General features: G+C 35.1%; 2 protein-coding genes across 2 annotated transcripts; one reads left to right on the forward strand and one right to left on the reverse strand.

Moving 5' to 3' along the window:
* The first annotated feature begins 1,099 nt into the window (after positions 1-1,099).
* Positions 1,100-11,061, forward strand: LOC147403214 (uncharacterized). The gene is made up of 15 exons (XM_086438708.1): positions 1,100-1,256; positions 1,977-2,657; positions 2,749-3,061; positions 3,834-3,980; positions 4,084-4,172; positions 4,286-4,378; positions 5,208-5,334; positions 7,090-7,154; positions 7,241-7,415; positions 7,719-7,913; positions 8,038-8,085; positions 8,861-9,010; positions 9,177-9,259; positions 10,138-10,253; positions 10,737-11,061. The coding sequence occupies exons 2-15, from the start codon at positions 2,056-2,058 to the stop codon at positions 10,820-10,822; spliced, it is 2,289 nt and encodes a 762-aa protein (XP_086294834.1). The 5' UTR covers positions 1,100-1,256; positions 1,977-2,055; the 3' UTR covers positions 10,823-11,061.
* On the reverse strand, positions 11,015-12,679 carry LOC147403215 (mogroside I-E synthase-like). Its single transcript, XM_086438709.1, has 2 exons — positions 11,924-12,679; positions 11,015-11,831 (listed from the first exon to the last, which is right to left on the reverse strand). The coding sequence occupies exons 1-2, from the start codon at positions 12,584-12,586 to the stop codon at positions 11,112-11,114; spliced, it is 1,383 nt and encodes a 460-aa protein (XP_086294835.1). The 5' UTR covers positions 12,587-12,679; the 3' UTR covers positions 11,015-11,111.
* Between the last annotated feature and the right edge of the window lie 1,774 nt (positions 12,680-14,453).

Below are 14,453 nucleotides of genomic sequence, written 5' to 3' on the forward strand. Positions count from 1 at the left end.
AAATTTTGAAACAACAAATCTTTGTTCAAATCCCAATATGCAAATTTGCCCAAAATTCTCTCCCCTAACCAATCATTCTTGTTTTTCTAATACATGCAGTGTCATGCCATTGGTTTTGGTTCATAAATTTTAAAACAACAAATTTTTATTGGTCCACGTGTATTGAACATGGTTTTTAAACTCGGTATCGCGTCTCGTCTCGTTCAGCTCCGATACCGAGTCATCTCGGACGAGTTTTTCGATACGTTTGAGACGTTTCACGAGATAACTCGAAAATTTGTACATGAGTTGTAAAACTCGGTCAAAAAAATCACTTTGTGAGTTGGTCTCGTTCAGCTCTAATACCGAGTTAACTCGGGCGATACGTCTCGGTCTCGAACGAGTTTAAAAACCATGGTATTGAATGCAGAAATTTAAAAAGAGATAAAAATTTTGAAGATAAAATAAGAAAGCTACTATTGGCACACCAATTCTTATATAATATTATCAAAAAGTTGTTTAGTAAAAATTGGTGTGGTAATAGAAACTCTCTAAACATAAACAAACGAATAAAAAAATGACAAATTAACAATAAACAACGCTTAATGCTAGGCCTCAAATACAGGGCTGAGATGCGAATAAAACGTGCAGCTGTCCTAGTTTTTTATTAACTCTGATCTCTAGGGCCCATCCTCTCATCTCAGCTGTTGATTTGGGGTTAAAGAGGGTTATTCAAGTGCAATGGTTCGCTATAAGTCCGAATTAAGGCGTGTCCTCCAAAATGCCACGTGGCACACTACTTCGTGAAGTCTGGCGGTGTCCGTTCAAGATCCTGAATTTTTTTATTTGAGTTGATTTAGACATACCTCCCATGTTTTAGTGAATATTTGAGGAATATCCTTTATTTTTTTTAACTGTCTCTGATGAACCTTGAAATGTCCTAAATATCCTCATTTCCAACCACTAATCCAGCACAAGTGATTTTCTTACTCTAAAATCCATTTTCTCCAAATTCTTCGAATTTTGGATTCAATTAATACATGTTCGACTTGTTACTTTCGACTACTAAAAAGTTGAAGATGAGGGTATTATTGCCATTTTGTAAATATCTCATCAAAGTCGTACATTTTGGGTTTCTCAACTGATCCCCAATATGTCTAAATCAACGTTTTTTTTTTTTTTTTGTCAGCTAAGTCCAAAACTACCCTCCTCGTCTCATATCTTCGAGACATCAATACGCATACAATCTCTCTCTCTCTTACAAGCACTCAAGGAAGGTACGTGCCTTGAATTAGTAAATAATTTCAGAGATTCAGTTCGCTTCATCATGTTCATCTTCTTCTTCTTTTCTCTCACACACAAACTGTTACAAACCTAAATAAAAACCCTATAATTGTTGATGCATCCAACCTATTTGTTGAAATCTCCAAAAGAACAAATTGAATCCAAGATTGCGTTATGTGTGTTTGTTTTCTAAGTTTTCAATAGGTTGGGGACTTTGGATTCTTTGATTTTTGATCACATGGAATCCGACTCTTCGTTGTATCGGTGAATCCCAAAAAACACAAGTGCCGCTCTGTACATTTTGAGTCTATTCATGTGTCCGGTATACTACATAATTTTTTTGAATGTTTGTCCATGTTTAATACCATGAACTTTACAAGATTGCTCATAATTTTTATTTTTGTTACTTTTTATTTTTTATTTTTTATTATTATTATCTTTTCTTTGCTAGATCGCTGAATTTTAAAAAAAAATGAGTTGAAATGAAACTTACGAACTGATGGAAACATGTGTTATGATAGGTATCTTTAATTATTTTGGGTAATTTTTTTTTTTTGTTGTTGTTGATAATCAAACTTTTTTAGTTTTAATGTAGATGTTTGGTATGATTTCTTCATCATCATACATGGATGATGAAGAAATGCGCATTTAATAAAACACGAATTTTGTATTATAGGAAAACTAAATAATTTTTGTTCTATTCTATGATGTAGGTTTGATTGCTAATTCCATGAATGTTGTACTTACCAAGGATATGATTGTATTAATCCGGTAGAGGAGAAAGTTTTAATAATGGCTTCTAGAGCGATTTTTAGAAGGAAGAGATTCCTCTTCGATCACCTAAATGTGCTAAATCGCTCAATTCAAAGTTTTTCGAGTTTTGGGCATGGTCAATCGACCCATTGTCTAGATTTTGTAGATTTGGCTTTGGTTGAAGAACGTCCTTCTACTCATGTTGGTCGGAGAAGGGAGAAGGATGTGGCCTCATTAGGTAAAGAGGATTTGTTAAGTTTTTCATCCAAACGATTCTTGAAGTGTAAGAATTCTGGTGGAATTTCAAGGTTGTATTATGGAAATGGAAAGTCGGATTTTATGTCTCCATTGGGATTCAGATGGATGTCACAATCCATACATAACGTTTCTACGATCAAAGATGGTCAACCTGAATCTGGTAAGGGGGATGAAGGAGATGAGGAACAGGTACACAAACAGATAAAGGAGGCATCCCCAGAGGAATGTGATCAGGCCGTTGAAGGATTGAGTACCGTGAAGGCTAAAGCGAAAGCTAAACAAGTACAAGAGTCTCAGAAGAGTGCTAAGTCTATCATCCAAAGAGTATGGGCTATTTTTTTGGGTATTGGTCCAGCTCTTAGAGCCGTAGCTTCTATGAGCAGGTAAGAACACTTTTATTTCTCATTTTGTTTGATACCAAAATAAACTAGTTTATGTCCAATTATTTATTTTATTTGTACTGCCTTGTTCTAGAGAGGATTGGGCCAAGAAGTTACGTCATTGGAAGGATGAATTTATAGCAACCATGCAACATTATTGGTTGGGTACAAAACTACTTTGGGCTGATGTCAGGATTAGCTCGAGATTACTTTTAAAACTTGCTAGTGGAAAGAGTCTCTCTAGGAGGGAAAGACAACAACTTACGCGTACCACTGCAGATATTTTCAGGCTAGTTCCTTTTGCAGTTTTTATCATAGTTCCATTCATGGAGTTCTTGCTGCCGGTATTCTTGAAATTATTTCCCAACATGTTGCCATCAACATTCCAGGACAAGATGAAAGAGCAGGTATTGATCCCTATAGTTGTCATGATCTGAGTATTTTCATATTGAACTTTGCAGCACTGAAATTAGGCTAGCTTATAGAGTTATAATTCATATTTACTAGGCCAGGCCACAAAGATTGTCTCAGGAACAAAATGAAATATGAGCCTCAGGCAAACATGTCTATGCATATGCTTGTTTACAATCTATTCATCTTTCCTTTTTAGTAATTTAGATCCGATGACAACTTAGTCTGGGAAAGAGGATGGATTGAAGCTCATCCTATACCTCTGCTATACACACGGGAGGATTCCTCTCATCCTGGAGATTGGAAATCATCATATAAAAATAAAAAGCTAATTTGGATGAATTTGGCCTCCCAAATTTATCCAATTTTATGGACCATTAACTGTATTTATTTTTGCCCCAAAAGAATAAGATTAAATGGTTGGAATCATAGGGTCAAGTTGGTTTTTGTCCTATATATTCACCTTGGTAGGACCATCAAATAGTGGGTTTCAGTGCCTCTTGGGTGCCTTTGCACATATATGGCTGAGGCATGATGAGCTGCTTCCTCGCATCTTCTTATCATGGAGATAACATATATCATATATTTACATATCCATACATATGTACATATGTTTTTGTCTCCTTAGACTCTTGTTGAGTTCCCTTCTTTCAGTAGAGCATTTGTGTCACACTATATGCGTATGTATGTTTTATGTCTCATTAGGCTCTTCTAGAGTCCCCTTTCTTCAATAGAACATTTGGTCTCACACTCACATTCAACTTGTAGGAAGCATTGAAAAGAAGGCTTAATGCAAGAATAGAGTATGCGAAGTTTCTACAGGACACAGTCAAAGAAATGGCAAAGGAAGTTCAAAACTCACGTAGTGGAGAAACTAAGAAGACGGCAGAAGATTTAGATGAATTTTTGAACAAGGTATATTGCTTCACCAATCCCTCTTCCTCTTTGGGATTGATTTTTCTATTCAATATTAATTTTTTAATCATAAAACTAAGTGTGCACTAGTATCTTTAAATAGGTTAGGACTGGTGCCCGTGTTTCTAATGAGGAAATTTTAGGCTTTGCAAAGTTGTTCAATGACGAGCTTACTCTGGACAATATCAGCAGGTTAGCATTATTGTGATTTTTTGTATATCCATGCTTTTCAATTTGTATTTGAGTTTTCTTTAGTTTATTGATGCAATTGCTTGCATTCATTGTAATCCACTTGTTGCTTTCAGGCCTCGATTAGTAAATATGTGCAAATATATGGGAATCAGTCCGTATGGAACAGATGCTTATTTACGTTACATGCTTCGAAAAAGACTCCGATGGTAAGTTATGTCGTGTGCAATCTTAGTAAATGACTTCTATGACCTTCAAATTTGGAAATTCATCTGCCTGAGTTGTGATATAAACAATCATAATGATCATGATACACCATGTTTGTCAAGGAGAGATGTTGGGATTGATCATGATACATAATGATCAGCTATCTTTAATTTTGCTACAAATTTCTCATCATGATGTCCGGATGGGCATGCGGTTGCTTCTTTATTTTGCCTAATTCTTGGCATCCTTCAACTTTGATCTGTCCATCCCTCATAAGTGTGGCCATTGGGTGGCCTCTCATTGGAATCAATTGGTAAACTTGACCATGTAATTGCATGGTTGAAGCCATGCTTGGTTAGAGTTGTTTAACGATTAATATTGTTTTACATACTTCAAGGCATAAGTTAGAATGGGCTGGGTGATTAGACTTTTGATGTGAACTTCAATCCAAAACTACCAGTTTGGTGTTATGATTTTTTCAAAGAAGCCAAGTGGAGAAATAGGCAATGGGTCAGTAATTGCCTGAAATTTTCATATGTATGATCAATTCAATATTTCTCCTCTTGCTCCTTATTGCTTGTTTGACCAAAATATTGGGGTGGCCAACATGAATCCTATTTCTCCATTCAACTCTTTCTTGAGCTATATCTGCATTGTTCAACATTTCTCCTTTCTTCACATAAATAATTTCACAATTGGTCACTACTTGTGATTATTCTTTAATGTTAATTTCTATCTTGTCATTTTTTATTCTATATCAACTGAAATGCCACATCAAACTAGATTACTTATAGTTCATTACAAGGTGATAATTTGCTTGGTTTTGGTTAGGATCAAGAATGATGATAAAATGATCCAAGCAGAGGGTGTGGAGTCCCTTTCAGAAGCTGAACTTCGTGAAGATTGTAGGGATCGAGGCTTACTTGGATTACTTTCAGTTGAGGAAATGCGGCAGCAGGTTCTTGTTCAACTCAACCTTTATTTAACTGTATTTTTTTGACAAATCAAGGACTTTGTAAAAATAATTTCCACGTTGCAGTGTTTCACAGTTATGCATTGGTAACTATGAATAACTTAATTGTGGATATAGTGGTACTTTCTGTAGTATTCACATTGAAAACCTTTCGTATTTTTGTACTAGTTTTCTAGTTGAATATATAATATCTTAGGAAATGTTTTTTTTTTTTTTTTTTTTGAGCTTGTTGTTCCAGCTGCTGCCGATAATGATAATCGATAGAGATTTTAACATGTATATATTGTGGAATAAAATTCTCTCGTTTCACTGCTCTAAAACTCAAATTTTAATATTTTTGTTCCTCCATCCCTACATGATGTTAATTAGTAATATGCAACTCTGATTCTCATTCCCTCTTTTCTTTATCAATGTATTGGTTTATATGTATGTTTGTTTTTCTCATTATAGACTTCCCCTGGTTAATGATTTCCCCTATGCATCATACAGCTTATTCATCTACAGTGTGTGTCTTGGAAGTTGGAACATGTTTAAAGTTTCACTTCTCCATTACAATATGACTCTCTATACAACTTCCTGGGATTGTTTCCTTCCCTAATTTTAGCCCGATTCTTTTTTTTTATACTCAACAATTTTGTTTACTTTTGTTTGTTTTTTTGAGGAGGGGGGGTTTATTGTCAAAGTGAAATGCTCAAGGAAAATCACCTTTGTTTTGTATCTTTGGTTTCATTTTGCTTAATTCAAGTTAGTGGGAGCACCTAGGAAGCCCATTTAGAAGCATTGAAGGATCTATTTAAACCATGTAATTATCTTGTCGCAATGGGGTTGTCTGCTTTCTCCTTGATTGTATTTTTCCTTGAGATATGCTTTGGATCTCACCATGTATCCTATGGTTGAAACACAGGACTTGGCCACAGTTGGTAGGTATTCTACTAATGGTGATGAGTTGGATTTGACTGTGTATGGGTAAAAAATTGAAAGGAAAAGGGAAGTTTCTATTGTTAGTGTTTCCCTTGACTAAAAGTCACATGAAAGGATGGAACATAATGTATGCGATATCAATTGGATAAAGGAAAACGCATTAGAAGTTTGAGTAGCCAAATGGCACCTAATGACAGCAAGAGGGATTGGATTTTGTGTCATTTGTTCCATAATGAAAATTGTTTGAGATTGTCATTCCCTACTTCGAATTTTCTCAGTTTGGTCAAAGCTATCGAGGCATAGAGGAGAATCATGTGCAGACAACAAAGGTATCTTCTTCAAGAGGAAGTGCTGCGGTATGGCTTCTTAGTTGAAAGGAGAGAAAGAGAAAAAGAGGGAGAAGGATATGATCGGATCACCCAAACTTGGTAGGATCAAGGTTTGGAACATCAAGCATAAGCCGTCAAATGAGGAATCAGAACCACCCGGCAATACAGGGTCTTTTAATTCTAATGAAATGAAACTACTAGCTTTGTTGGAAGCGATTTAGAAGTCACAACATATGTCATTTGTGTGTAGACTAGATGTTATTTCAATAGAGGACGTACGTAGAAAATTCTATTTACTGAGCCTTGCTATTATTTCTCTTATCTTTTAGTTTGTTACTCATCATCTGAAAAAAGTAAAAAAGAAAAAGAAAAAAATAGGTTTCAACTTTCATTGTTTAAAGTTCCCAATAAAATTTCTCAATGATCAAAAGAAAAATGAAGCGCTTTGTTTGTGACTCTGATTCTTTTTAATGGCAATTTCTCTCTGCAGCTTCGCGATTGGTTGGATTTGTCTCTTAACCATTCTGTGCCATCTTCTCTTCTGATACTTTCCAGGTAATTAAGGCCTCATCTATTCATATGCACTTGAACATTCTCTTACACATCTAACTTATCTCTTTCTTGTGTGACACCATCTTCAGAGCCTTCAACGTGTCTGGAAAGGTTAGACCGGAAGAGGCTGTTCAAGCTACACTGTCCTCGCTGCCAGATGAGGTTGTGGATACTGTTGGTGTGACAACTTTGCCATCTGAAGATTCTGTTTCAGAAAGAAGGAGAAAATTGGAATTCCTAGAGATGCAAGAAGAACTTATCAAGGTATGAAAAAATAAATTGTGCCCTTAGTTCATCTTACCCAATGTATGGGCCATTTGATGAGTCTCACTAGTGGATTGGTTGTTCTTTCCTTCATTTGTAAACATGTTTTCATTGGTTTAAATGCATCAGTTTCGGACCATGTTGCACATAACCTTAGGACCACACCTCTCTTTTTAATCTATCTACTGTCTTGGTGGTACCTAAGCTTAGAACCTGGAGTCACCAAAAGTGCTAGAAGTAAGACCATCTTTTTCTTTCTTTTTTGGGTATTTTAAATAATGTACTATAATCACTCAATTATAGGAGGAGGAAGAGAAAGAGGAAGTGGAGCAAGCTAGAATAAAGGAATCTGAGCTTGGTCAAGATGACGTGGCTTTGAAAGAGATGACTAATCCTATGGAGAGAGAAGCACAAGAACAAGCAACAGCGAAATTATTTGAGAAACAAGAGCAGCTTTGTGAGCTCAGCCGTGCCTTAGCTGTTCTTGCATCAGCATCTGTAAGCATTGAATTTTAACATTGCTGTTCTTTTGAAGCTGTTATCAATTATTAATCCGTTTCAAGTGATGCTATCTGCTCTGAATCCTACATAGTTTATTTAATTTTTCTGATATTCCTTGCAGTCAGTCAGTAGGGAACGTGAGGAGTTTTTGAGGCTTGTCAATAAGGAGGTAAGTTGATACCTTGATTATAACTATCATTGACATGTTAGCTATTTTTCTGTAAATTATGAAGACCTGATGAATTGCATTTACTTTCAGAAATTACCTCAATTCTGCGAAGATGAATATTACTCTTTTTATTTGCTTCGAAACTGTTGACCAATTTTACCATTTATTTGTTCCTTCTACAAAAAGTATCTTTCTTTTTATATTTCATATTCCCTAGTTTCTATTTTTCTCCTATCTGGAGTCTTAAACTTTTTGTTTCTATAGAATATAATACCTGCATGGTACTGTAAATATGGTCTACAAAGAAGATAGTTGTTCATGTGTAGCCCATATTTCCTACTTGATGAATCCTACGTGGAAGATCTCTTACATACGGACCATCTGTACTGCATGTTGTGGTAGAGACCATTCTGATGGTCAATCAGCAGTGCACCTTAGATATTTTCTTATTTTCATTTTTTTTTTTTGGAGTAAATTACACGTTGACCCCCTATGGTTTAGCATAATTCCATGTTGCCCCCTTAACCTTTTGATAATTGCACTTATCACCCCTAAATTTATCGTGTTTTACAAGAATCTTAGGCATGACAGTATTGACTGTATTACAATTTTGTTTACTTCTAAAATGATGACTAGATATTCTTCATGGAGAATGAGAATGCTTAATATAAGTTCTATGATTTAACATTTTTATCATCTACTTTACTTCCTTTCAAAATGTATACTTTACATTCTGCTGGAAATTCTTTTTTTTAATGTTGAAATGTTTTTGCAGATTGGATTGTATAATAGCATGGTAGAGAAAGAGGGTACTGAAGGTGAAGAAGATGCCAAGAAGGCATATAAGGCTGCCAGAGAGGACGGTGACCAAGGTGCTGAAGAAAAATCTTTAGACAACAAGGTTTCTTCAGCTCTAATAGACAGGGTAAGGAATTGCCGAATGAACCTCAAAAGTTATTTAAACCCAGTTACTTCCTCTGATTGTTGTTTTTGCAATCACTTGATCGTTTGCCTTGTTGAATACATGATACATTTTGTGTGCACTTTATAATGCAATATTATTTTTGAATTTTTTTTTAATCATTCTTTAGGTTGATGCTATGCTCCAAAATCTTGAGAAGGAAATCGATGACGTGGATGCTAAAATTGGAGACCGTTGGCGGCTACTCGACAGGTAAGTAATTTTTTTATATATTTAGTTTTTTGATCAGTAGAGGGCTAGTGGTTAGCAAATGAAGCTGGGTTCAAGGAGGTTTGAACCTATGACGTGGGAATAACACTCCACAGAGAGTCTTAACCTATTAATTGGTATGCTTAACTATATGCCACCAGATTGGTACCTGTGCTAGGTATTAAATTTCGATTTTGATGACTATTTCGAACATCTGGGAAATGGAAATATTTAGATCAGTGTGGAAATCAATGCAAATTTAAGGAAACAATGGTAATTTTAGGAAACGATAGAAATGTTGAAGAAGTTTTCATTGAAAGTGTAGGAAATGATAAAACATACATAAAAACACTCATAAGTCATTAAACTATGATAAACAACCATATGAATTATGGAAATGAAGATTAGTAATGTTTCGTTGCACATGGGCATGAGTATCTAAAAGCCTAACACCTAAAATAACTATATGCTTATTGGAAAGGAGAAAAATATCCGTGACTACAAGTACTTTAATATGTACCACTTTCTTAAATGAAAAAAAAAACTATATGTACTATATTATCGCATTACTATAATTTATTTAAAAAAAATACATTCTCACGTTATCAATAAACATTATTAATGGATTAAAAAAAAAATCTAATGGAAAATTTAAAATTTCAATTGATAGATTATCTGACTAGATGATTTTCCTGGTCCAACCTCCCACATATGCATCGAATGTCCTGACATCTCATTTATAAATGATTATTGCCATTTACTTCCTATAAAAAATGGTTTATTTATTATTTCAATATAATTTTTGTTTCAATTTAAGGCAGTTGAATACACGTCAAAAGAAAAATTCTGTCAAATAGATAATATATGCCTTATGTATGCAGGGATTATGATGGGAAAGTGACTCCTGAGGAGGTAGCATCTGCAGCTATGTACCTGAAGGACACGTTGGGCAAGGAGGGTATCCAAGAACTCATCAGCAACCTTTCCAAAGATAGTGGTCAGTATCTTTAAGTTTTGTTTTCAACTAATAATTCCCTGTTTTTTCTCACTAGATGAGTTAAAAATTCCTAGGCCAAACTGTTGATTTCATTGATTGGTCTCACCTAAGAAATCTACTAAAAGAAACCTGATTGAAGGATCCTAACCATCCAATCTAGTCACTCTTGGGCAGTTGGAAAAAAATATGATTAGTGGCAGAAAATTTCTTGTCCAGTTATGGCCAGGAGTATCTAACCTGATTGGTTTTGAGTTATGTTATCTCCAAGGTGGGGCCAGTCAAACACGCTAGATCCTAACTAACATGTGCTAACATTTTTATTTTCAAATTTTTTTGTTCTTCCTTTTTTGTCCTTCCTGATGCAAGTATTCCCATAAATTAAACATATTCAATTCAAATTCTGTCGTAATCCACACTAGAAAAATGCAATCTCTATTTGCTCCCATGAAAATATAACAACTTTCATCAATTTCCTTGCAACAGAAGGAAAGATTCTTGTTGAAGACCTTGTCAAATTGGCAAGTCAAAATGAAGATGATGCTGATACGGCTGAAGAAGGGCGCGTCTAGAAGGGTAAATATCTCAATTACGAATTCTAGTTTTGACTCAATACGTTGATACCATATACTATATGCAAGGTGAGTTTTTGTGGTATGATACAGGAAGATGAAAGTAAATTTTTTTGATTCTTTGTACCAGTAGTAGAAGAGAGAAACATTTCTTACTTGTGTAAAAATTAATACAAGAAAACCAGATAAAAATTAAATAAAACAAATGTGCATGGAGCACCATAAATTTGTTGCCTTTATTATGTGGACTTCATGTTACACATCTATTTTGAGATCTCCAATGTGACGTTCAACATACAAGTCTAGCTACAAATTCTTCAATGTTCTTGTCTGAACTTCCACCTTCATTCACAGCCTCTTTAGCCAAATCTTTCAATCTATTTGCATTCCTCTTAATATCTCGCCTTCTCTTTCCATGCATAACTTCCTTTATACATAGCTCTATTTCTTCCCTTCTTACAAGCCCTTTCTCATCCCTCCTAGCTTTGATTCCAACTCCCCACATGTTCTCAATGAACTTGGCATTAGTGGTTTGGTCTGACGAGTTTGGCATCCCCACTATTGGCACACCCAAACTCAATGCTTCAAGCGTAGAATTCCATCCACAATGAGTCATAAAGCAACCGACAGCTTGGTGCGCAAGCACCTCCAACTGTGGACACCATGTCACCACTAACCCCTTATGCGACATTTTCTCTATGAAATCAATAGGAAGCTTTCTCTCCTCTGATTCCCTTACTACCCACAAGTAGTGGTAGTCGCTTCCCTCAAGGCCCCATGCTATTTCATGCATTTGGTCTTCTCCAAGCATTACTGTGCTCCCGAACGACACGTACACTACTGACCCCATCTCCTTTGTGTTTAGCCACTTGACGTAGGTATCACCATTCAGCTTAAAGAGATCGAGACCATACTCTTTGTTGTCTTCAATTCTCTTGTCTAGGTACATTGATGGTACTGTTGGTCCTATGATCTTGATCGGCCATAGCTTTGCCATCCAACTCACTACCTACGTATATCAACCTACCCATTGTTATCAATTTGGAGTATTAAAAAAAAGGAATATAATCCAATAAAAGGGGTGATTTGATATGAACCCACCTCGTCCTCCAGCTTTTCAAATGTATTAAAAAGGAGCCAATCAGCTTTATCAATGTTTGAGAATTGGTTTAAAACCAGACCCAATGAAGTTGGATCCAACTCCCAAGCAAGGATTTGAGATGGCAAGTCATGAATTCCTAGTAGTGGTAGTCCAGGTATCGATACTGTAGGCCCTTGCACGGGTGTATTCAGCAGCCCTTGGTGCACGTAGTAGAAGATGGCATCGACAGCACAAGACTGAGTGAAGAATGAGGCTCCTGTTAAGCCAAGCCGTTTTGCTAAATCAAGGGCCCAAGGTAGGACAGAGTCATATACAAGACACTTGATCGGGTACCCACCCGAGCTGTCATGCTTCTTGATGAGCTCGGCTAAGCTTCGGGAACCAATGGTTTTGAAGCGTTCGAGATAGGCTTTGAAGCTTTCTGGTTCTGCCATGCCACCTTCATCGCAGCCATCAGAGAATGACTCAAGTTTGACTGGGCTGGATTGGGTTTGGGTATGGGCATCCATGGATTTGGTGATGAAGAGAGTGGTGGCTAAGGTGACTTTGAGTCCTTTGGAGATGAGTCGTTTAGAGAATTGGAGCATTGGGTTTATGTGACCTTGGACAGGAAAGGGTAGAACCAGAACGTGACCTCTCCAATTTCTCTCTTTCTTCTCCATTTCTGTTTTAGACTTCTACTCCCTCTCATTGAACTATAAGGTGGCACAATTGATAAGCGAGGGGACAAGGGAGAGGGGAGGGGGAGGAATTTGCTGTCAAGTGTTAAGACTACAAATTTTGATAAACCACAGAAAAATGGAACTTGTGATACTTTTTCCTGTTCATTATGTGTGAACACAATCATAGGTTTTTAAAATACAAGGGAAAACTTCAGAAAAAACTTTAAAAACAGGTTTAAAAAATGGGAATTTTTTTTTTATAAAATATAAAAAATACTTAAAAAATTTAAAAAAAAAATATATATATATATATATATATAATATATATATATATATATATATATATATACAATCATAGGTTTTAATAATACATAAGATATTTATTTTAATTTATTCCATATTTCTAATAACATTTTCCCAAACATAATTATACATGTTATGATGCCAAAGGAAAAAAGTTTACTCGTTAAAATTTTTTTTTTTTGTTCAAAATAATAAATTATTGAAAAATCATAACATCAAAATATTATCATCATATTCTATGTTTCTACATTTATGAATCACCAAATTCTATTATGTATCTAATTGGACTAAGTTAAGCAAGGGTTTTTCCAAAGTTTTTTTTCGCAAATTTTGTGTTTAGTTGGGATAATTTATGTAATTAGTTTTGTTTTGGTGGTTTTTGTCTTTTCACTTGTTTCTCTCTTTTTAATTTTTCTTTCCTTAGGTTCTATCTTAGTCTCCTTTGTATTCTCTTTTTTGATATTTATAAAATCGTCATACTTATCAAAAAAAAAAAAAAAAAAATTTATTATATATCAAATCCCACATTAAAAAAATAAAAGTATTTAAGTATTTTTTTCTATATCTTTTATTTTTGAAAACAAACACGTTTAAAACAAAAAAAATATATACATACATTTTTTTATATTGTTTTAATTATTAGAGTTACAAGACGCGCATTGTTTTTTTAATTTAAAAAAGTCCTTTTTTGTTACTATGTGTACGAAAACTACACGTCAAAATGCAGCCTTATTAATAATCTCTAATCTAATTATTTTTCATCATCGGATTCGACAGACCAAAATAATGTGTAAGGTGGCATCGTGAGGTAGTACCTCAGAATTTGCTGTCACTGTGGGAGAGCAAATTTCCTCTCCAGATAAGATGCAGGAAATGTCTTCTTTTCGTCTTGTTCAATAATGGGTTCTTTTGATTTTGGTGAAAAGACAAATAATACCCTCAGGATAACAGATGGCAAATAAACGTATGGTGAGCGAGTGGAAGGGCATCAGAATCTTTATTTTATTGAAAAAAAAAAAAAAAAAAAACTTCAATTAACACACCAATCTATAACCCATGTAGGACAAAACATGTTGGGCAAATTGTTGGGTAAATGATTGGGTGCTTAACATTCATGATTTTTAAACTCGTCCCAGATCGATACATATTATACGAGTTAACTCGGTATTAGAGCTGAACGAGATCAACTCACAAAGTCATTTTTTGATCGAGATTTACGAGTCACAGTTCAATTTATTGATTTATCTCATGAGATGTCTCAAAAATTTGTCCGAGACGACTCGATATCGAAGCTGAACGAGACGAGACAAATTACCGAGTTTAAAAACCATGTGAACATTTCCAAAACATATATATATATATATATATGGGGTAGCATTCAATGGCAAACTTTTTGGCAAAACATTTTTCAAAACATGGGTTAGAGGTTTTGCAATGGGCTGATTTTTGGTGATGATGATCTCTACGGTGAGGAGATCATCATCACCAAAAATCAGCCCATTCCAAAACTTCTAACCCATGTTTACAAGCTGAAAAATCATGGACCGTCCATTTTTTATAAACT

The sequence above is a fragment of the Akebia trifoliata genome, chromosome 4 (assembly GCF_017979445.1).
Source record: "Akebia trifoliata isolate Shusen 1 chromosome 4, ASM1797944v1, whole genome shotgun sequence".
Classification (NCBI taxonomy): domain Eukaryota; kingdom Viridiplantae; phylum Streptophyta; class Magnoliopsida; order Ranunculales; family Lardizabalaceae; genus Akebia; species Akebia trifoliata.

Coding starts and splice junctions, on each gene's coding strand:
- LOC147403214 (XM_086438708.1), top strand. CDS start 2,056: ATGGCTTCTAGAGCGATTTTTAGAAGGAAGAGATTCCTCTTCGATCAC. Junction 3,062..3,833: donor AGGACAAGATGAAAGAGCAG/GTATTGATCCCT, acceptor TTCAACTTGTAG/GAAGCATTGAAAAGAAGGCT. Junction 10,254..10,736: donor CAACCTTTCCAAAGATAGTG/GTCAGTATCTTT, acceptor TCCTTGCAACAG/AAGGAAAGATTCTTGTTGAA.
- LOC147403215 (XM_086438709.1), bottom strand. CDS start 12,586: ATGGAGAAGAAAGAGAGAAATTGGAGAGGTCACGTTCTGGTTCTACCC. Junction 11,832..11,923: donor TTGAAAAGCTGGAGGACGAG/GTGGGTTCATAT, acceptor TGATATACGTAG/GTAGTGAGTTGGATGGCAAA.